General features: G+C 44.0%; 1 protein-coding gene across 1 annotated transcript in view; it reads right to left on the bottom strand.

Annotated features, from left to right (window-relative positions):
* KIAA1549 (KIAA1549 ortholog) overlaps window positions 1-17,278 on the bottom strand; it is a 127,383-nt gene that overhangs the window by 35,068 nt on the left and 75,037 nt on the right. Inside the window, exons 11-14 of the mRNA XM_057733258.1 lie at window positions 10,306-10,502; window positions 8,477-8,592; window positions 3,256-3,458; window positions 399-622 (exon numbers count right to left, since the gene is read on the bottom strand). Of these exons, the coding sequence (XP_057589241.1) occupies window positions 399-622; window positions 3,256-3,458; window positions 8,477-8,592; window positions 10,306-10,502 (740 nt within the window). The remainder of the gene's footprint in view (window positions 1-398; window positions 623-3,255; window positions 3,459-8,476; window positions 8,593-10,305; window positions 10,503-17,278) is intronic.

Here is a 17,278-nt window from a genome sequence, read left to right as displayed (position 1 = left end):
GGAAGACCAAGAGACTAAGACTCTGAGGGTGGCTGTGGGAAAAGAAACAGGAGACTCGCCTAGGGGGCCTGGTGACCAAGTACAGGAGGTGGAACTGCTAGGGGTGAGAGCAAAGGAGAGGCAGGGAGAGGGAGCGAGGGAACAGCCTGTAAGAAGGAAGGGGCCCCCTTTTCAGATGGCTGAATTCCAAGGGAGGGAAATGCAGGGAACTGCTCCAGGGCAAAGGGTGGGGTGGGGGATGAAGGCAGCCTTCACCGCAGGTGACCAGGAGGCAGGATCTCGGCCTCCCAGCAGCCTACACAGCCCGGAGGTGTTTCCAGAGACTTCACCCCACCCCCCCAAAATGGCCGGGCCCTTGTACCCCGCAACAGGGGCCGTTGGCCCGGCTCGGGCCCCACCTCTTCCTCGGCTCTATGAACACAGAGGGCACGCTGGCTGTGGGGTCCAGGATCTTGTCAATCTGCATCTGCGCCCTGCGGTACACGCGGTGCCGCTCCCGCGTGTCGCCCGACGACAGCTCGTCCAACACTGGGAACTCGTAGTGCCCGCGGCGCTTGGCGCGGAGCCGGATCTTGTTCCGATGGTGCTCGATCTCCGACTTATGTCGCAGCGCCGTCTGGATCTGGGAAACGAGACAGACGAAATGTTCTGACTGTTTCTGGGACCCACGCGCAGAAAGCAATTTGGAGGCCTTCCTGCGAATCTCCTCCCTGTTGGACGGCTGTCCTAGGCTCCCACGAGGCCCTGAAGGGGTGACAGGGACAGGCACACCCAGGCAGGCACGGGGAACCTATCATTGTCCCGAGTTGTATCTCCACACTCCACGTGGTGGGTGTGAGGGGGCAACCGTGGTATCAGCCCCCAAACAGGGCAAAAGAACTCAAAGCCAGGAAATAGGCCAGTGGCAACTTTACAGAGGGACAGTGACAACTAGATGTCATACTCCCTGAGAAAAGAGTAAATATCTTCCATACCCGATGATATAACTACCTCAGATTTTTAAATTCAGAGTGAAAGAAGATATTTGCATTACACAATAAAATACCCACTTACTAATGATGTTTAATGTTACCAAAACAAGCCCCTGACAGGAGACCCCTCTCCTCAAAGAGGAAAACCCACACGGATGGAAACACATCCTCACTGGCTACATGGGGCCTGAACTAGGTCTCCAAGAGCTGGCTGGTTCTGAAGCTGGGGAGGGACGGAAGTGGGCAGAGGGTGTGCAGGGCAGGCACCGAGGTGCTGAGGGCCAGAAGCACGCGTGCAGATGCAGGTCTGGGGGACGAGGCCACAGTTCCAGGAGCGGCAAGTCTGCTGGGCTGTCAGGGAGAGCAGACCAGGAGTGCTTGCCTTCATCAAGGTGTGTCCCCTTGTTTTCTAAGCCGTTAGCCCTGCTTCAGAGGACTTAACAGTAAGCCAGATGGAAGGAGACAGAGGGGGAAAAAGGGAAACCAAGCTGGGAATCTGACTGGGAGGAGAGAGCAGGGCCGTTGTCCAAGATAAGATGGAATGTTCCTGACCACGCCACAGTGGACCAAAAGTCACATACTCCCTGAGATTGTCTGAGAAAGAAGGTCAGGTGGATGAGATTCTTGACAACTTCCCAGCAGGAGAATTCAGGAAGCCCCTCTTACTCTATCAGGATCTAACTGTTCTTTAAAATATAATATACGAGGTACTCACAGGGGGACCCAGATATGCTAGCAATCTGCACCAGAGCCTCCCACTGCGAAAACAACTCCACTGAGGGGTACGGAGCATATAGGCAGGTGTGCCAACACTGATAATGCTCTTGTTCCTAAGCTGGGTTTTCATTTTATGCTTTATAATCAATACACGTGTTTCCGATACCGTATGTATGCATCAAATACATTTTAAAAAGATAGTAAAAGAAAAAAGTGGAGATGAATGCTATCCAGTTGTGAGGCCTGGTGAGATCATTCTCTTCTTTTTTCAGCCACACAGAGAAGCCACTCCAGGGAGCTTACTCACGGCCGGTGTGAGGCACACACAACACAGGACTGATGGAGACACGTCTAGGCTAGGACAGGGGTCATGCAGGGCCAGGGCTCCTGAGCGTCAGTGAGAAGTGACAGCACATGTCACCTTGAACCCATGATGCACATTCTTGTGGTCATGTCCTTGGCAAGGAGCCAATGAGGTGTGGCGAGGAGAAAGTGTAAAAACTCTTAAGACTTCTGTAATATGATCCACTTTAAGGATTCTACTGTATCAATTATTACTTCACCTGGCAGAACTCACAACAGAAGCAGATGTTTCTAAGAGACAAGAAGCTGACAGTCATGATGCTACCATGTGTGCAACCCTAAACAGCATTCACTCCACTCATGGTCCAGCCCAGGTCAAATTCCTCAAGTTCAAGTTAACAGCAACCTGACCTGACCTTCTGGTTCCCAAAATCTTAGGAGGAAAGCAGATCTAACTCACTGTACCAGGAGTCACTGAAAATACAGTGTTTTCCCAAGACTTATCTAGCTGTTTGGGGCCAGAGCAGATCTATCAGGGATCACAGAGTCTACTGTGGTCCCAAGATCACCCTACATTCTATGATTCTGTAGGAGAACGCTCAGGACTCAGCATTTAGTCTAATTTATTACAGCAAAGGATACAAAGCGAAATCAGCATAGAGGAATGGCACTTAGGGTGAGGTCTGAAGGAAACCAGGCACAAGCTTCCAAGAGTCTTTTCCCAGAAAAGCCACACAGGATGTGAATTCCTCCAGTGAGTTGTGACAACACATGTGAAATGTCTACCAGGGAAGTTCATTAGCGACTCAGTGCCCAGGATTTTTATTGGAGGCTGGTTACATAGGCGCCCTCTGCCTAGCATGTACCAAAATCCCAAACGCCCAGAAGAAACAGTTGTTCAGCATAAACCGTGTTGCTTGTACAAACAGTTTAGGCACAGTAAGTCACTCCATTCTGGGAATGGTGGGAATCTTTCCAAAATCCAAGCCCCCAAACCCCAGCCATGGGCTAAGGCAGACATTCTAAGGATAGCTGGCCCTAGTCTTTAATCTACACATCTGCCAGTGCACGTACTAGCATCCTTGAAGAGTATCTGATCTAAAAACACTGAGTACCAGATTTAAAATTAAGAACACTTGCAAGCAGCTCATATCTTTAGCTCATGTTTTTGACACTGTAACTTTCATTCATTTTTAAGCACTGACCAAATCAGAATCTAATGGGTTTTTTTTTAATTAATGTACTTTTTCATAAAATCAAATACCTCTTTGTTAATTTTGTTGGTTTCTGCCACTCGGTCAGCCAGTATGGAGTGCGGAACCGGAGGAGCTGGGATGGGCTGCATGGCGATCAGCTGGATCTTACTGGGGACCCGCCGACTGGCATCCGAGGAGCGGGAGAGCCTGTCCACGTGCTCGAAGATGGAGGCTGACGAGTGCTGCTCGTTCCCCGGGCTGGGTGCTGCCCCTGGAGCAGAGGAAAAGCAAAGGTAAGAAATAAAGTCATCCTAAGAAAGAGAAAATCAACACAACTATGAGTTATCTCTTAAAGAACCCTCAGATGGGCCCCTGACCAAAAACACATCTCCGACTCCATGGCAGAGTATTTGAAATGTCACTATTCGAGCTTAAATTGTCTGGGTTAAGTAGTGTCTCCTTCAGCCTCATTAAAATTACAAATATCCTTAGGGAAAATATAAAAATCACTATAACATTTTGTGCCCCCAATGGCCCTGTTTTGTCTGAAGGTGTTTCAAAGTCTTCAGTAAGACAGGGTAAAGGACAGGAAAAGCCTGACATGGGTAGGCCAGTAGCGATTTACAAAACTTGGAGGACAACACTTATGGCAGCTATGAACATCTACACTCATTTGGAGTGATATAAATTGAATTGCCAAGGCAATTACACTGTTGAGATAACAGAGCTTCTGGCTTTTTCGTTCTGATGTAGAAAGAAAATGAATTTGAAGAGTCAGGAGGAGAAGCTGCTGTCTACAGGGAATTAGTTTCCACTTTAAAAAGAGATGAGGAGAACACTGAAAAATGGTTAAAATGGTAAACTGTATGGTATACATATTTTACCACAATAAATTTTTTTAAGCAATCAGAACCACAAAGAAGAAACAGTTAAATGTGTTGAAAAAAGACAGAAAAACACTTTAAAATGTCAACAGAGACTGGATCTTAGTATAATGGGTAATTTTCTCCAATTTCTTGTATTTTCTGTAGCAAGGATTTTCTCTAGTCAGTATTACTTTTATAATAGAAATAATCCTAATAAACTTTAATTTTAAAAAGGCAAAGAGAGAGATGAAGAGGGGCTGAATGGGTGGGAAAAACTCTCCAGTTAGATGCACTAAGATCCCTGATGCCCTCCCTCTAAGCCACAGGTCACCTCCAGACACTGTGGACACTGCTTGAAAATAAATGGCCAACAGGCCAAGAGAAGGAGTGAGAGCATGCACAAACTGTTTTTAAACAAAAGCCTGAGTTTTGAAACCTCAATCATAAATGAAAAATATAGAGGTTTCCCCTTAGTGTAAAAAAAATGTTGAGCAAAGCACTAAGAAGTAGTGGTTGATGTTTTATATAAGGAATGCACATCAGTGGTACGTAAATCTTTGTATTTCCTCTCAATTAGAATTATAGTCACTTGCTATCCCAAGCGATCAGAAATTACGGACATGACTATGTGAATGAAGACATCTCTTTTAGCTAGGAGGCATACTTGTCTCCGATTCAGGCTATTCTCGGCTTTCTTTCCCTGCCTAGATGAAGCCTGACCATTTGTATGACTCAAGCACAGCCAGACACCACCATTCATCCCGCAGCTTCTCAAGTTACAGGCACAAAGCCTAGAAGGAGATAATTAGCATCACTAGATAAGGCTAGCCTTGCTAACTCAAACTTTTAAAGTGACAGCAAATGTCACAATGGTTGTCCCATTAAGATACTGATACCTAAGGTGGAGACTGCTTTCCTCCAGGATGATAACAAGACCAGGATGCCAAGGTGATCAGGAAGAAAGGCCCCTCCCCCCCCGTGCCTTCCCCCTGCCTGGGTCCCTGGAGCTCAGGCCTGTGCCTGACTCCTGTCCATGCCCCATCCCACCCGCTACCTGATCCTTGCTCTATAATTCACCAACTGCAACAGGAGACACAGGGGACGCACACAAAACCCTCAGCTTTTATACTGCCTGGAACCCAGCCCTTCCAAAAGGGTGAAAAGAGCAGTTTGTTATTTGTCATATACATATATTATATACACACATACACCTCTCTCTCTCTCTCTCTCTATATATATATAATACATATCTCCATATAGATATATAAACTGGGTTATTATATATAGAAATATATATAATACATATTATAAACAGTTATTTTTATTGTTTGCTATGCATTGCACAAATTTTTTTAAACTATCTGGATAATAACGACCAATGGAAAGTACAAGGGCTACACAGAGATCAATGCTCTGTGAATCCTGCCTTAAGGCAAGTAGGGACTTTGAATTAAAGTTCTTTCTCTTCAAATATTATAAAACAAATATATATACATAATAATGAAACTATAGTATATGATAATGTCTACGAAGTGGAATGACACAAGAAAGGTCAATCTGAATTACTGAAATACCAAAGCAACAGAACATTTTCAAAGGAATATTAATTTCATTATCTAATAGGTAAATACATCAAACTGCACTATTACTAAGGCCTGTGACCCACATTAATATCCTGTGAGGCAAGGATCACATTTGTCTCTTCATCTTCATCCTATTCCAGCACCTAACCCATCACAGGCACTTAGTAAACATTTGCTAACTGGATGAGTAAACCACTAGCCACCGTAACTAAGTTTATAAAATTCTACCTCGAAGAAGCCTCTGTGAATTCATTATAATGAAAAAGAGGAGAATTATAATTTATGGTCTCAATCATTTTATTACTTGAAAAACTCTCATGTTATACGTAGTCAAAATAGTCACCCTACAATGTTGTTAAAATTTTAATTTGCTTTGCAAACTTAATGCATGCAAAAGTAAATGTCAGCTTAGTTCCTATGTGAGATTCCAGAATCTGGATTTGCTGAATTCAAATTAATGAAGTCCTCACTACTTAAAAATCACAGCCTTGCACACATGCAACCTATGGAGGGCATAAAGAAAATACTCAGCATTTAGCCATCCTCACGTGGTTTGTTCCAAACAATAAAGATGAGAGAGAGAAAACTACAACTGTGCCTGGACACAGCATTGGCAGCCTGAACGTAGCTGCCTTCAGTCAGGGAAGGTGTGTTACTCCCAACCTCAGCTCTCTTCACAACTTTGCTAAGGGGAAGCAGTGATAATGATGTGACATTCTAAAACTGCAATAAATGTGAACACAGGGACATTGAACACAGAGTGAATAATCTCGAAAAGGTCTCGCAGGTTATAAAGGTATGCATCGTGGTCTAGCCACCTTCCAAAAATGGTCATCTGGGAAGAAAAATACAACCTTGAATTGACCCCAAACCAAGATAATGATCTTTTCTCAGCTTCCATTGCAAGGTAGGCCCTGAAAATGCCAGATGACTTGTGACAGCCATCAAAAGCCTTGCCAAGGAATCTAAAGAGACCCAGCAGCTGTGCCACCTGCTGCAGTGAGAGGAAACTCTGGTCCCAGGGCAGCATCAAGGAGGGACCCAGAACGGTTCTCAAGCAACTTTCCACCTCCATTAATTTGTATTTCATTAGGATTTGCAACACAAGATGGATTTTTACATGAATTACAAAATAATTTAAAAGCTAATAATAAAAATTCAGAATCTTTTTTATAGGGCATTTAATTAACTAAGTTCTAGACAAGCAATAAAACACTTTTAATCCCGTCTGTCTGAAACAGCACACCTGTTACCATGGTGCTAAATAATTTTTAAGGTTCTATGAAATTAGATCTAAAGAAGACAATTCTTCCCTTATTGCAATGGGTATTTTTTTTTAACATGAAAAAGAAACAACTGGAAGAAACTGGAAGGAATCTCAAAATCAGCTAGTTTAGTCCCACAGGAGCCCCAGAGGCTAAGGGACATACAAGGTCACAAACATGACAGCAATAGAACAGGCCCTCCAGCTTCCGTCCGGAATCTATTCATTTATAGAATATGGTTCACTCTGCACTGCATTTTTATACAGAGAAATCTGTGATGGAAAATGTAAATATAAAAATTACTATTAAAAATGATATTCTGGGAATTCCCTGGCAATCCAGTGGTTAGGACTCCGCACTTTCACTGCCGAGGACCCAGGTTCAAAGCCTGGTTGGGGAGATAAGATCCCACAAGCAGTACAGTCAAATAAATAAATAAATAATAATAATAAAAATGAAATCCTGAGGCACCCCAATATTCTTTGCATTACTAAAACACAATCCTGAAGTATAAATAAAGCTCCAGCAAGTACAAGAGGTGTACTAGCACATTTAACACAATCTATTAAGCTACCTTGTCATCAGGCAAAAAAATACTCCTAGTCTCTTAAGACCCACAGGCTTAGTTCTACTGCAAGACATGAGTTTTATGACAATAAAAGGGGAGTGAAGTACATTTTGTACCTGGCCTAAGAAGCTACAGCATCTGACAATATATGCAAATACACTAAACCATCTGATCACACTCAACTATCTGCTGGAAGACAGATTTAGGATCAGGACCAAATGCACTTTGACCTATGATAAATAATCAACTTTTTAACAGTGACAGCTGTGAAATATTTGAATGGGCTCCTAAGAAGGTCACTGAATCCGGGATGCAGTTTTTGGGACTCTGGTTTTAGTTTGATTCCTCCTGGTCTTTCAGAGAGGAAAACTGTTAGGACCACAGACTAGAATAGAATGTGATTATTAAACTCTAAACACACATCAGGACTTCCTAGGTGGTGCAGTGGTTAAGAATGTGCCTGCCAATGCAGGGGACACAGGTTCGATCCCTACTCCGGGAAGATCCCACATGCCGCAGAGAAACTAAGCCTGTGAGCCACAACTTTTGAGCCTGTGTGCTGCAACTATTGAAGCCCATGTGCCTACTGAAGCCCACGTGCCTAGAGCCCGTGCTCTGCAACAAGAGAAGCCACCGCAGTGAGGAGGAGCCTGTGCACCACAATCAAGAGCAACCCCCGCTTGCCACAACTGGGGAACGCCCGTGTGCAGCAACAAAGACCCAATGCAGCCAATAAATTAATTAATTAATTTAAAAAAACACACACACATCAGTGAATCTCTAATTGCTAGCACGGCTCCCCCACCTCAATGCAGACACCAATACAGTGTTAGATGGTGACAGTCAATCTGAGAAATTCATCATGCAAATTATGGCTATTTTACTGCGCAGGTTTTGTTTTTTTGTTTTTTTTTTAAATGTTCTGCATTTGAAGTAATATAAAACCCTAGCCTATTAGAACTTCATAATTACTACTTTTAAAGTGAAGAACAAGAAGGGTCACAGACCACTCTGTGGGGCTCTATGGGACTTGCCATCGGTCACAGCTCCTGAAGTCTTGTCCCCTGCTTCCCTCTCACTGGACTCTTCACTTACTGTAGAGTCGGCATCTGAGGGAGAAACTCTGCAGACATAAAACAAATGCAAACATTAGGAAAAAGAAAGTGGGGGGAAAGGTCACATTCATTTGGATGTGGAAGTCAGGCTTCCAGGCAAAATTGGGAGAAATCAAACAGTCCAAAATATTGTTTTCATGGCATGGCATCTTCAAGGACCGCATTAATAGCACACAGTCACCTTGCGAAGACAGCCTGCCACAGCTGACTAAATGGCTAAGTGGGCTCATTTCAGCAAATGCTAGAACACCAGGTACCCACTGGAGGGTGGTTCCCCAGCTCCCATGGCCTGGACTGGCAGTCTGGGGCTGGCGTGGGTTGGATCACAGGATCTGGGGTTCAAGCTTGGTTAGCAGTTAGCTGCATCTACAGAATTCCTAGGAAGCCAGGGTAGTTCTGCAGTCACCCCATATAACTCTAAATCTCTAGGAGAAGCCTACACTTACAACACAAAGGCAATGATTATTGCTGAGATTTGATTCTATATATAAAAAGCAAGGGTGTCACAGAACCCAGGTTGCACCAGGCTAGTGAAAATCCTTAATCAGTTAATACCCATTCTCTTTGGGCTTCCTGAAATGCTGAAACATTCTCATGCCTCTGAGACATGCTAAAATATGGTATTAACCATGCAGACCATTGAGATGTTGTGACTAAATGTTTAGGACAAGGCTACCAGAGGAGAAAAGAAGACTTTGCTAAGTTGCACTAGCATATTCAATCATCTTTAATGATTTGATTTATTCTCGCTCTGCAAAATAATTAAGCAAATGATATCTCTCTACATTACTCATCTTCTTTTGTAAAGAGCCATGTTCTAACATTCATTAAATTTTTAAAACTAGGCCAGAACCCCTGGGGTAGGTTTTTTGATAAGTCAGAAATTATAACATCGTTTTGAATGTTGGTATGATCACACACTTTTCCCCTCTCAGCAGAAAATCAGGATTTGGAGTTCAAAAGCTAAAGGAAAGCTGATGACTTGAGGCTTCAATACCAAAGCCTGATCACGCTCTGATCTAAAGTCAAGTTAATAAAACCTGATTCTGAATGTTGTCTTCTTCACACAGCTGTAGCCCATCTCACAGGGTCACAGGGTGACAGGAGGTAGCCTGTCAGCAAACAGTTCTCCATGTGCGTAATTTTGATAAGAGGAATGGGAATTAACTGGGAATGGAGAGCTGGGTAGGGGAAGCAATGAAGAATCCAGGCACACATGCTAACAAGGGTGACAACAGGAGCAGATGGAGAAAAGCCAAGCATGGAAAGCAGGATGTGATGAAGGTCACCTGCAGACGGAGCAAGGAAGCCACAGCTCCAGTGGCTGGCATAACGGGCAAGAGCAAAGCTGATACTGGCTGCATGTGTATCATATGCCATGCACTGCTTATGCATTATTCCTTATATCACCTCCAGAGGGCCTGGCATGGTCACCCCACAATATATACCCTCAAGCTGGTCAATCCCTAATGAAGTTCCAGGAGGGCCACCAAACCATGTTTATAATCTTAAACATTTTGGGGAAAAAAAGCACACGGGCCTCCTTTGGGAGTCCATTAGAGTGGATTAAGAGCCACTTGATTTTGGGCAAATGTCATCAGTCTTCCAGGCTGCAGACCTGGACAACACTCACCATCAGCCTTTCTGCTACTAGAAACTGACAGACGGAAAACAGAAACACGCGCCATGATGGAGAACAATATAGAAAGCCCAGTAAGAACCTTCCTCTGTGACGGATGTTCTTGGAAGGGATCTTTGCCTTGGGGCTCGGCACATCTCCATTCTCAGAGGGCGTGGTGTGGTCCTTCACGGGTCCCGGCAGCGGTGCTGGCTCATGAATGATCAGTATGTCATCTTTATTGTGCTGACCCAGATGCTGCTTAGCAAAGTCGAAGCCCTTCACACTAGGGATCTGCAACTGAAACAGACACACACACACACACGTGAGACCATCAATCTGAATCTGAGGACTGTTAAGACAAGATTGTGCAGGCTGGCAAGATTGTGAGTGCCAGCTTCTGACCCAAGAGTATGCTTGCAATTCTACCCATCCAACTCAACCTGCATCTCTAAAACACTGACCCATGCAAGGTCTACAGCTAGCGTTTGCAGAACAGACACTTGCTACAGATTAAAGTACAAGGATTAAATAGATCATAATGCAAAAGACATCACAAGACAATCCCTGACCACTGTCACAGCAGCTACACAATTCCAGAGGGTGGCATGGATGAGATATTCTTCCTAGAGAACGGGCACTTGTGCCAGGCCTCGGTGGACAGGCCGAACTTGGAAATAAAGAGGCAGCTACACAGAGAATGTTCTAAATTGTGTCAGGGATCAGAGAAAACTTGAGATCTGGGAAAAGATCACATTAGCTGCACTAGAAGGATCAGGATATAGGGGAAAGAGAGAAGAAAAACTGTATGTGGACGACTCCACATGCCAGCTTCTAGAGCAGAAAACCAATAAATATTTCTAAAGAGGCAGATTTCTAAAATGCAAGCATTCAGGACACAAGGAGACCAGTCAGAGGGCCCAACGGTACTATATGCATGAAATGATGAAAGCCTGGGCCCAAACCCCAGCAATAAAAATGGGAAGGAATGAACAGCTCTAGAGACCAGACAGAAGGACCTAGAAGCCAAGCACAGACTTGAGAGGCAAAGGGGAGAAAGAAACCAGTGCTGATATGAAGCTACAGGCCGGTTATCCCAAAGAGCAGACGTGATATTGAGAGAAAGAGGTGAGTCCTGAAGGAATGATGACCAGAAGGTAAAAGGACAGGTTTCACTCTAGTTTGAGATGGCAGGGAAAGCTCCAAAGAAAAGGAAAGTAGCTCAGGGTAGCTGGAGACAGAGGACAAGCTTGGGGGAACTTTCAGGTTAGAAGTGTGACCTTGAGAGCATCTGTATAGAAGATGACACGTAGGGGAGTTGAGATTTTTCAAGATGAAAACATGGATAAAATGTTGGAGAACAAATAATAGTTTGGGGCTAATAGGAGGAAAAGGAAGACAGGAACAAAATACGCAACTTCAAAGAAATAGAAGAATCTGGAAACTTCAATGTAATAGAAACCAAGGGAATAAAGAATTTCTAGAAAGGAGTGGCAAACAAAAGTAATGGGGGCACAAAGATGAAGGAGAGAGGCGCCTTCTCAAGTCCACCCCTCACATTAGTGGATGCAGAAGCCCTACCTGGGGATACTCGTACCAACAGCAAACCCAGAACCAAGACCCCGTGAGTTCTGCAACCACAGTCCAGGGTCAGCTTCCAGGCCTGTGCTAAGACAGAAAGAGGCTTGAAGAGATACAGAAACAAGGGCAATACTGGTGAGGCATTATTTTGATGACACTGAAGTGCCAGGGGTGGGTATTAACTGTTTCCTTTATTCGAGCTTGCAAAGTAGAGGAAAATAATAGTATATTATTAGTAATAGCTGTCCCACAGGTCACCTTAGCAGGAACCCCACATGAAATCCCATCAGGCTGAATTCCACACCACAGAGAGTCCTATCAGTCAGAAGACAAAGGCCAACCCATCTAAGGAGCTGTTCTAGACAATATACTGCGTGTAGAAGTGAAAGCTTTTGCCGTACTTGGGCTAACTCTATGCAGAGATGAGTGACAACATCAATGGCTTCAATTTGCCATCTCTAAGGTCTTTTAGCACTAAAAATCTAGGCTGGATGGGTAGAAAGAAAGTAGACTGCAATAATGACTTATACCAGCAGAGGGGGACAGAACTTACTATAAAGAGTTCACAAAGATACTGCTCAGAAACAAAAGGCAAAGACTGACATGCCTATATTTTCTAAATTAATGATAATGTGATACTAGCAGTCTACTTACACAGGCAGACTGAGTGGCACACAGTCCGTGGTTCAAAAACGTTGTTTCCCAAACAACAAGCCCAAACCTACAGCTCCACAACTGCCCCCACCTCCCAGCCATCTTCAGATCTCTGGAGGTGTACACCTTCCTAGGGGCATGTGGCCCTTTTAAAGGAATCAAATTCCAAATAATCTCTGTATATAAACCTCTGGTTTCTCCTTTCTGAAGAATCCTTCTCCTACTTTACAGAAGCAGCACACCCGTCATCCGTGTGGCTGCTTTTACCCTAGCTGCACCTCATTTCAGCCACATAAGGTAGCTCTAAATGAAAGACTAGGGACTTCCCTGGTGGTCAGTGGTTAAGAATCCGCCTTTCAGTGCAGGGGGATGCAGGTTCAACCCCTGGTCAGGGAACTAAGAGCCCACATGCTGTGGGGCAACTAAGCCCACGTGCCACAGCTACTGAGCCTTTGCACCACAAATAGAGAGAACCATGCGTGCAGCAACTAAGACCTAACACAGCCATAAATAAATAAATACTTACAAATAAATAAATGAAAGAATAACAGATACAATAAACAGGCATTTAATCATCAACATCACCTGTTTTGCAACTTAGATGATTTGCTTTATCAAAACTGAAGGAGGAGCCACAGATCGCCTCCTCTAAGCAGAGGTCTCCAAAATGAATAAGGGAAAAATACGGACAGTACTGCCGCCTCGGTGCAGTCTGTATAGCCAAGTCTAGGAACTAAATGCCTTCCCTGACACACTCTCAGTTTCACGTAAGAAACATACGTACATACATGTCGCAGGGGAGCAAAATGTGCCACCCCCAAATGTCTCTTTGGCTTGTGGGTTATTTCAAGCTGAAAATAATAAAGGCCCAAAAGACTCAAGAAGAAACTCTGATATTCCCCCCACACCTAACTGCCTAAAAGAATACAGACAGAGGACCTATTCCAGAAAGAGAGCTATCACCACTCCTCTGTGTCCCGTCTCAAGATTGGCCCAGCAAGCATTTGTTTACCAAACATTTGTTTTTCCATCTCCATGTGAACAGCCTTCCACCCCTTTGAAGTCCTAAACCACTACCCCCAACATCCCCTTCTGTCTTTAGCTGAAGGTGGTATTTAGGCGAGAGTTTTGGACATTTTGGTGAGTTACTCAGTTCTATACATGGGTCTCTCCAATGTATACATGTTATTCAACCTTTCTTTGATATTCTCCTGTTAACCTGTCTCAGGTCAATTTAATCTGTAGACCAGCAAGGAGAACCTAGAAAATTTCTTCCTCCCTGACAATGTCAAAATGCTTCATAAATGCCAAGACACCATACAAATGAGAATGACAGCAATATTATTGCTGTTGGTCGATGAAACATCAAGCAGTTAATATAGTCAGCTGAGAGTTCTGAGAGACCAAATAAAGCTATAGATATAAATTTAGATACAAAATTTTGTAATTCAGCAACAGGATGTGGCACATGGTAGACCCTCAACATCTGATGACTGAATGAATTTCAAAAAGGTCAGTTGAAGCACCAAACTTACTGGATTTGTGGGGAACCAAGAAAAAGGTAGATGAAATATACATTCGTTATAGCCTTGAATTCCTGTTGGCTTTTGTTAATTCCTACTAATATATTTAAATACATCCATTAGATCCTTGACTTCTCTCAGGCTGGGTGAGTCATCTCCTTCTATAACAATAGAATTTTGACAACCAATCTATGCTTATATACAAAACAAAAGCCATCTACACACAGAAGGAAAAAATTAGAGAAAACACTGTCCCCCTCACTTATGGAATTAGCTCCTTTTGTTTCATCCCTATTTTCTGGAACACTTTTTCTAGTTTTTGCACGTCTTAAAAAAAAAATCTAGAGTTAAGCCTCACTGTACTGTGCCTCCAGCCTCCACATGCAGAATAAGCATCAATCAGCATTTTATAAAAGAGTCACAATTCATTAGTGCCTTCAATATTCCTATTAGGACCCAGTTTTTCTGAGGAAAGACAGTTCTTTTGTTCCTTCTTTCTTTAATATATCACAGAAGGGACAGACTCCATTGTCTGTGTCTCATCGGAATACATCGCTGACAAGTCAGGGTGGGCTGGTACAGCAGGTCAGCCAAGTAACAGGAGAGACGCCTGATGAATTTTAAAACGTGTGAGCCACAAATACAATACAGCCCAGATGGAACAAGACAGAGTGAGGTCCCCGGTACTCGGGTTAGCCTGAACCCCTGAGAAGGAGCAGTTAAAATGACAACAGAAACCACAGAGCAAATCCCCCAAGCGGCTGAATAAAAACGTGCAACCTCGAAGAGAGCGCCATTGTTTAAGCATTTGCTACTTGATGGATTTGGTCTGTGAAAAGTCACCATGGCCACCATGCTGTTTCCACTCGGGAGGTGAAGGCAAGGCAAACCTAATGCCATCTGCAGGCCTCCACTGCAGCCCAGTGTGGGGCTGCTGGTCACTCTGAGGTCCAGGAGGTGGGTTAGCAGTCCTCCAAGATTCTCCCATCCCAGGCCCCAGCAAGTCACAGTCAGCTGACCCCAGGTACCCTGAAACCACCAACAGTTTAGGTGGATCCCTGCAGAAAGGATGAGACGAACTCAGCTCAGACAGAAGAAATGCTCTTCGAGCTTCTTTTCAACCCGTTGAGCCCCTTCAGTGGCTGTTCCAAACATAAATGTGTCCAAGCTACTCTCCCTGCTGAGAACCCTTCAGGGGCTCCCAGGGCCTACAGCATCAGCTCCATCCCCTGATGTGTCCCATAAGCCCCTTCGAGCCTGGCTCTTGCCTACTTCTATAGCCTCGGTGTTGGCTGTGCCCTTCCTTCCATTCATCTTTGCTCCATCCTTCCTACCTTCCATGCTTGCCATGCTCCCTGCCTGGACCGACTTCATGTGGCTTCATCTCTTCAACCTCCAAGCTTCGGCCCCACTGGCGGGGGTGGCTGCCCCTCGCCCACGCGCCCGCAGCGCCCTGGACAGACACACGCTGCTGCTGAGCATCAGCTTTCAGCTGCTTGTCCTTCTCCCTCACGAAAGCCCTCGAGGGCTGGGAGGCAGTGTTACCTGTGCTTGTCACCCAGCCCGGCCCTGCCTGGCTGAGCTCAAACGCTCAGTGTTTGGTGAATGAACGTGAAGTGGCTGAGGCAGCTTCATTTGGCTGCCCGCAGTGCCAGCCAGCCAGAAAACAGGGTCCTAGGCCAACCACGGGGTGTGGACTGTCCCCAACAGAAGGAACAAGGTTCCACAGAGCCGGCAGCATCTAGCCTACGCCATTCATGTCTTTAAATAGAACCTCAACAGGGCGAGGAGAGTCCAAGCTGCAATTTTACTGGGAGCAGTAAAAAGTGATGCCTTTAGGCTACAGATTAAAGAAAATACAGATAAAAGAAAGACATGGGTTAGGGGTTTTTTTCTTTATCATTAGAAATTTTAAAAGACTCTGCTTTAAAATAGGACAGAATGGCCTCTCTCTCTTATCATATTTCAAAACTAATCTACTCCCAGACAATATGAAGAGGTTTCCTTCTGGTTACAAGAAGAAGGGGGTGTGGATTTTGGGTCAGCAGATTCATTGTTTCCAGATGTTTGCAGCTCTGGGATTTGCTAAAAGATTTTAGAGAGTAGCAGTGAAGCAGCATCAGGGGGCGGGGTGAGCAGAGCAGAGAGAGAAAACACAGAGCCACACAAGAAGGAAAAACAGCTCTTGCAGTCCCAGGGAAGACAGCATCTTTGCAAAGTGCCCCAAGGAATAGGCTAGAGGCCCTTCACTACTGTCAGATAATCTTAGAAGAAACGCCTATGAAGTAGAGATGTTTGTTTTTAAATTAAATGGAAATCATGCTTTTTCTTATTATAAAAACATGACAAGATCTATACAGTGGGTCCCTGTGCCAGCAAAACAAAGACCCCAATACCCTCCTAACAGTGTCAGAAGACACCTGTTCTTTCGGGGAATTCTCGGTGCAGAAGACCTTTCTCGCAAAGATGCTATAAAAGCAAATGCACAAATCCAAGCAGCATTTGCGGAAAAAGAGCGACTCCAGAGGCTGGAAGTTCTACTGAAAACTGTCCGTTTGATGTATAGCAACATCTGGCATGTGAGAATATTTCGGAAGTAAAAAGTGGGAGAAGGTAAAAGCTTGGGGACTAGTCTGTTGTGAACTCGAGGGATGCTGTCCTCTGACAGTTTACTGAAGTAACAGACTTGGATGGGCTTCCACAGGAGTGTTTACGTTAGGAAGCATGGAACATTGCAAACCTAAATACATAACTGTCTACATTGGTTAAATCTCTCTGTAACAACACTTTCACCAGAACAAATGCATTTCCAAACCTACTGTTGATCTCATCACAATGAAATTCACATGAATTATTTAATACATCAAGGACTTTTTTCCAGGTTTTTTTCCATGCTATTCACCAGTCTAACAACAAAACGACCTTAGCAGACTGTGTAAATAATAAACAAAGATAGGTAATAAATATAACCTCAATGTATAAATGTGTATACTGGATAACCATAAGCTTGCAATTTAATCAAGAGTTTGCATTTCTTACTTAATTCTTAAGGAAAAGAATAGTCTTCATCTACTTTTACAAACAAAATAAACTTTAAAATAATACTTATTTTTTTCATCCATCAAGTCTAGGTTGATAACGTGCAGAATTTTTTTATACTCAGAAAATCAGAGTAAAATTAAAAGGCTAGTAGGGCAATTCTTTATTTCTTGTTCTTCTGCCTCTGGCTTGCTTTTTCTTAGCAAACTTTTAGTCGAGTGAGTCCTCTAAACATGTGAGACCCATAGCAGGCACATGTTAACAGAGTCGGTGACCACC

This window comes from Hippopotamus amphibius, chromosome 4 (genome assembly GCF_030028045.1).
Source record: "Hippopotamus amphibius kiboko isolate mHipAmp2 chromosome 4, mHipAmp2.hap2, whole genome shotgun sequence".
Classification (NCBI taxonomy): Eukaryota; Metazoa; Chordata; class Mammalia; order Artiodactyla; family Hippopotamidae; genus Hippopotamus; species Hippopotamus amphibius.
Note: the sequence above shows the minus strand (reverse complement) of the source record. Positions and strands in the feature narration are given on the sequence as shown.